The sequence below is a fragment of the Cyprinus carpio genome, unplaced genomic scaffold, assembly GCF_018340385.1.
Source record: "Cyprinus carpio isolate SPL01 unplaced genomic scaffold, ASM1834038v1 S000006570, whole genome shotgun sequence".
Lineage (NCBI taxonomy): Eukaryota > Metazoa > Chordata > Actinopteri > Cypriniformes > Cyprinidae > Cyprinus > Cyprinus carpio.
The window spans coordinates 1-6,996 of NW_024879229.1; the positions used below are offsets into that span (position 1 = coordinate 1).

The 6,996-nt window shown below is 35.2% G+C and overlaps 1 protein-coding gene across 1 annotated transcript; it reads right to left on the minus strand.

Annotated features, from left to right (window-relative positions):
- Positions 1 to 1,452: 1,452 nt before the first annotated feature.
- Positions 1,453 to 3,965, minus strand: LOC122144026 (PHD finger protein 21A-like; the record flags this gene model as incomplete). The annotated part of the gene is made up of 3 exons (XM_042754653.1): positions 1,453 to 1,948; positions 2,203 to 2,235; positions 3,876 to 3,965. Coding segments are annotated over 3 exons (258 nt in total), but the record flags the coding sequence as incomplete, so codon positions are not given.
- Between the last annotated feature and the right edge of the window lie 3,031 nt (positions 3,966 to 6,996).

Genomic DNA, 6,996 nt, shown 5'->3' on the forward strand with positions numbered 1-6,996 from the left:
AAAGGTTTTTCTATCTAATTTCAGTTTTTTATGCTGTTATTTTAGTTTCAGTTAATTATAATAATAAAGTGTAATACAGTGACTTACATATACAATATATATACATTATAATCAATACAGTCAATATCACACAGAGTGTCATTTTTTCTCCAAATATCAGCACGATTGCAAATGTTATACTGATATAATTTTATTTATTTAAATATGTGTGTGTGTGTGTGTGTGTGTGTGTGTGTGTGTGTGTGTATATAATTAGCATAAACTTAATATTTTGATTGAAAAAAACAGTATTAATCCATAAGTCTGAGACTGAATTACATCTTTTAAATCAAATTTAAAGTATATTATATTATATATACACACACATTATCAGATGAAATTTGAACTAGACTGGTTTCATGAGAGAACAGAATTAGCATTCACTGTACGGTTTCATCATCTCGTGCTCTAATCCTTGTCTGGATTGACTAAGGCCACACACACACATTTAATATTTGCTCTCCACAAGCAGAGTAAAAAAAAAAAAAAAAAAATCAAATCATATGTACTTATATTGATCTATTTTTCTCTCTCTCTCTCTCTCAGGATAAAAGCTGAAAGCTAAGCCAGCGATCTGCGAGTCAGTAAACTGGGACAATTCTTTGATGAAACTAACTGGAGAATTTCAAGAGTAGGAAGAGAGATAGAAAGTGAAACACTGCCTCAAAACAGCTGTGCTAAAAATCCAGACTTTTCAAGAAGCGACTGAATAAGTGCAATCTCAGACTCTCTGACAATCTGGAATGTTTCCACCTCTCAGCAGGAGACGAGACAAGCCCCAACACACACATCAAACGCATGCGCTACACACAGCGGGCTGCATGTATTACTCTTCTGCCACAGTTGTTAAATGCGCAGACCCAGGCCTGTCCTGCTGGCTGCTCTTTTCTCAACCGCAAAACAATTAAATATAGCAGTCTTTGCTTATTTCCGCTGTCATTAAAAACTAAAATTCCCACAAGGTCCAACAGCCACTACAGGAAATCAATAAGACCAATTTGAAGCAAACAAATCAAAAAGTGCTTCAGTAAACGCAAATTGACCTGGACACACAAATGTGCTGAAACACGCTGGTGTTTTTGTGGTGTTTCCTGAAATTAAAATCTACCAGAGTTATTATCGTTTACTATTCTGGAATAAAAATTAAAAGATTAAATCAAATAAAATATAAGTATTAGATTAAATACTCTCTGAAGTATTTAGCAAAAGCACTAAAATTACTAAATAGAAATAAATAAACAATAAAACTTAAAAAAGAATAATCAATTAAACCTGAATAGTAATATTTTGAAAACTAATAAAAAAGACAAAAGAAAACAACTCCACTTTAAATGTTACTAAATTTAAAATGAGAACTAAAAATATAAAAACTGCTAATTCAAAATATGAATATATTAATATATTATAGTAGTGATTTATGTATATACGCACACACACAACAATTCTCAACACTGTCACGAAATCAAAAAAGAAACACAATCGGAATGAAAACATCATTCAGAAATTATCATATTTTTATATTTTACTAAACAAAACTACATTTCCCATCAACCTCTTTATCAACAACAGCAGGATAAAATACACATCATAAATTATACAATAAGCTCATATTGTTTGCATTTCATTCTGTAGCATTAGTTCATGGCTTTAAGTAAACGAGCCTAATGAAATCACGCAGTGTCTTTTTTTTAAACCCCAATATCACAGTCGACCTTTGCTCATTGCTCACTGACACACATTTGTAGACAAACAAGCATTTAATTCATGTGTTTCACTATTTAAAAACATTTGTTTCAGCACCTGAAGCAGTGAATGACGTCACATCGACTGTGAAAGTTCTTACCTGTTTCTCACTCAGAGCCGTGATTTTCGCTTGGAGCTCGTGAAGTTGTTTCTTCAGATCTGCATTCTATGAAAAAAAAGAGCAACGGTAAGTGTAAGAATGACTTATTTTTGTAACTATGAGCTTGTGTCATATCTGAACAAATACCTGGAAACCTATAAATTCTGAATTGCTCAACCTTTGTTTAATAAAATATTTATACACACCACCAAGCTGCCTTATTAGTATAGAAAACATAATACTCAGCCGTCAGTAATGTTAAAGTTCTCAAACAAAGCCGAGGATTATTTCCGAAGAGAAACGTCATAAAGAATATTTACCTGTGGATCCTGCTTCATTTGGGCGACAAGTTTCTATGGCAACAGAAGAGAAGACAAGAATTTGCAGTCAAAACTTACACCAACAGTACTGAAGGTAGTTACAGACGTTGTCTGCCATCTACAGGCCACATGTGGAACTACAGCCTGCTGCACCTGCCTCACTTTTAAACAAAAGCAGACAGAGCAGCAGGCAGCCTGCCAGCGGCTTTCTGTAAGGGTAACTGTCCTCCAGTTAACAACGGTTAGTGGAGACACCATTTAATGTGTTCATTTGGAACAAACGTTTTACATTTGCAATGAACACGTGTAATTTATATGAAACTTATCAATTTCAGTTGAGTTGATCCACTTGGTATAACATCAATCTTCCAGAGACAGATATATTAAGAAGTGAAAGAGATAGGGGAGAGTAAAATGAGTTCCCCAAATTATATTTCAGGACATCTGCTATTAACTGAAATTAGCATATATAACATCAGGTGATAGAAATATCTAATATTAGACAGATAGATAGATAGATAGATAGATAGATAGATAGATAGATAGATAGATAGATAGATAGATAGATAGATAGCCCATTAAAGTAATATTAAAAACATAATAAATAAAGCATTTAATAATTCATGATAATTCATTAGCATGATTTTTCGTTAGCTAGTTTTTATACATTGGCAACTTTTGTAAGTCACTTTGGATAAAACCATCTGCTAAATGCACAAATATAAATATTTTAAAATAAATACATTGAACTAATTTCACCAAAAATGTACCGATAAATTAATTTAAAAAAGTTAAAAATCTCTCAACCACAATAAGATGCACACCTTATGAAAAATCCATAAAATAAAGGCACAATATACTGTGTATACAATATACTGTGCTAATATGAAGGATTTTTTGTTGTGCATTGCAATGTTTTGGGGTTTAAGGAAATATACATTAAAAAAAAAAAAAAAAAAAAGGTACTGACAGTTTTTTTTTTTTTTACTGGGTACATCTAAGGCCCTTTCCAAATATACAGTCACATGACAAAAAAATGAGACATTTTGCTCCACTTTAATAAAAAAAAAAAAAAAAAAACAGGGGCGCTTTTATGTTTCTTCAAAGTTTCTGCAGTCCACCAGTATGCAACAGTGAGTCATGCGAGACCACAGCACAACCCGTTCAGCTGCCCCGGATGAGGCAGAAATCCCACTTCCACCTGCCAGTCAAATATTCCAAGCGATATGAAGACAAAACCAGACGGTGGCACAAAAAAAGCCTCCAGTATGTAAAAGAACACCTGCTTGAGATGATTCGTTAAAACTGCAGTAATGGCTTACGCTTTATCTGCCCAGTATGACCCTGATTCTCCTCATTTTCCTTTCTCTCTGTCCCTCCCTCCCTGTCTTTTTGTCTTTCTCTTACCCCACTCAGACAAATCGACTAATTTTCTGCCTGCTGGGACACGCTGCCTCTGACTGCGAGGGACAAGCAGAGAAACATATCTTCATTTATCACCAAGCGCAATAGAGAACCTGGAGACCTGTTCTGCTAGACTCCCAAATCATTTGAATCATCCGTAAAACATCAGATTGTGATTTTAGGTCTCAAGTACTGAAAGTACAGTGAAACTTCAGCAGTTTTCCCCACCTGATTTAACTGATTAGAGGCTTATTTGGGAGATCACCTACCTGATGGACTTGTATTTCCACTTTCAGGGCCTCCTGTAATGTTTGCAATTCCATCATTGATCCAGTTCGCCAGAAAGTCCCAGGAAACTTTCAGCCTGTCTAGAGAAATCAAACAAGAGAGGTTTTGAAGACTTTTTTCCCCATATTTTAAATATTTAACCTTTGTTTTGCGTGATTCTCAGCAGTTGACTTAATCCAATACCACCACGAGGGGGAACATGAGTCGCTATCTAATGCGGTTTGAGGGGAAAAATGCACTTCTCTAAATCGAGGCGTGATCCATGATGTCTCAGGTGGTAGTAAACAGACACGCTTTATTCAGCTCGTATTCGCAGAGCGACACACTGCGGGAACCTCTTGTTTAAGTTCAAAAAAGCATTTTGGCCAAACGGGACTGAGAAGAGAAATAAAAACTCAATAGAGGGTCTTGTTGAAAGGCAGTTTTCTGGGAAAACTGGGGTTGGCGGAGGATTAAAACTTGCGACAATCGAGAAGATGGGCAGGAATGACGAATCGGAACAACCTCGATGCTTAGTGTAACAGTGAGCGAAACGGAGGCAGTGTTACAGACATTCATTCACTCTCATTGATTTTGGTGTGCGGCCCTGTGCCAAGAGGACAATTATAACAGAGGCTATTAGAGGACTTACCAGCTGGCACTGAGACTAGTGTTCACGCGCTCTCTCCAACTCCCTGCACAAGATGAAACACACACACTATTAGATGGGGGAGAGACACTCCAATTCCATCTCTCTCTCTCTCTCTCTCTCTTACAGTCTGTGTAAAAAGGGGCAACATTGCAAGCGCAGCATTCAGCGGGCTTCTAATTGTTCATCCCGTCTATGAACCCCACGACAAAAAAGTCCTGCATCCCTGTGCATCTCCCAGCATCTTCGCGGACCTAAAAATATCTTCTTCAAAACTCAAGCATCGGATTTTATCCTTTTAGTCCTGCCAACTGGAGTTCTGAGATATTAAGTGAAGCCTGTACTCGCCAGCGATGACATCTGTCATGACCACACGGCAGACGGGTATCTCAGGACCTTCAGCCTACAATGCACAGGAAACGATACCCTCTCAAATCGACAAGTGTATGAATCACTCTGCTGGTCTTTGATCAAATGAAGTCTATAATAACACAGAAATAAATAGTATGTTCACTGGAACCCTGGACCGTGTCAGCTTGGGAGCCCATAAAAATGGGGAGTGATTATGAAAACTGAAGTGGATTATTTATGTCTTTTAAAAGCATGTTGTCAATATTCATAATATAGTAAGTCATCATTTTCGAATGTTAACTAGTGAAAAGACAAAAGCTGAGGTGGCTTAGTGGTAAAGCACCTCTGCTGCAAAAATGCACCATATGTAAACATTACCAAAAATAAATACATAAAAAATAATAAAAATCACAATCCAAAACCTTTACTAAGTCTCTGTAATAATTACGGAAACTTGAAACTTATGTTATTATTATTAATTATAGTTAACCACGTAAGAATGAGTGAAAAAATATATAATTTTTAGCAATGCTAATAATAATAATATCACTATTCAATTCATGAAACTTAACTTAGAGGCAAATTCCCCTGAAATAGCCGGAAAAAATGATCTCATTAGGTATTTTGTCATGGATGCCATAAAAGAGATTTATGTTGAATCATGACGCTGACTGGCTTTTAGAAAGCATTAGCTAACATCTTAAAAAGGGTGTCTTAAAACCCTGCATATTAAATATAAAAAGAGGACAACATTAGCATTTGTATAATGAAAAATTTATATATTTACTTTTGAGTTTACAATTCAAATTAAGTTCTTATTTGCAATAGGAAAGCTGTAAAGTACAGTTACACGGGACTTTTCTTGTCTCTGTTAAGTTTTCGGTGACCTGTTGAAATGTTCTTTGTAAACAACCAGCACAGATCAAAACTGCATTCCAGAATAAAACTTTTAGTTGTGGCTTGCTGAATATATAATGTACATTGTATTTTCAATAAAGCAATATGAATTACATAAAAGTGAGAAGTTGAAACTGTAATCAATCAGGTACATTGTATAACATTATTACGCATTTTCATATTTGTATTAAAACGAATACCTATAAATGTAACAACAGACAAACATTGAAATTACTGTAACGATTAACAACTGATTCATCTGAGTGAGGGGAACAAATATACTTTACTTAAGCAAACTGATATAAGACAGCTACAAATAGACGAAATAAGGGTAATGTAATTTATTGTCCTTTATAAATAGTATGAGGTAACAGAATATCACAGCTACACCTGACAGGACACAAGTTATAGGATTAAAATACTTCCAGTGTCATGTTTACATAAGCCAGTACGTTTTGTTTTGCATAATTGCTTGATATTCAGGAATGGCATCAACAACAAAACTCCTGTGGACATTTCAATGTAGTTTATAAGTATTATAAAGGCATATCTATTACGCACATTGGTACATGGAATCATAAATACCCCAAAGATTTGATTGCCACAGTACAAACATTAAAAGTGAAACTACCTGGATAAGGAAAACAAAACCTAAAGAAAGAGCCCAACATGTCAGATGAGGGTGTAAACGCATTTTAAAGTTTCACAAAATATCAAAATATAAACACAACGAAAGCAAAACATGAGGAGAAAAACAAAGTAGATAAAAAGTCAATCAATAACAATAACCAAGAAAAGGATAAACACTTTACTAAAGTTTGACAAATAGCAACAATCAGTTGAAAACTAAAATAATAGTTAAGCTGCAGTTTGACCCCAAAATATCCTGAGCTATACATGATCAGAGATGTGCAGAGGACAGGAAAAGTTAAGCAGCACTTTGATTAGGCCACTATTATAAACCTGAGGGAAACACGGAAGATGATGCCCAAAGTGTTTACCGACAACATACTTTCACAAAGCTTCACAAAACGGGGAAATGCATGTTTGATCCACTACAATATGAGGGTAAAAGCGTTTGGAGTTTCTTTTTCACTCTCTAAAAGAATCTGCTTGTAGTTGGTGCAAGCTAAAACACATCAGCTCCAATAACTCAGCCTCCTCCAACCAAAAAAAAAAAGAGAGAGAGCAACATTAAAAAAACACTTTCTAAACAAACAACAAAA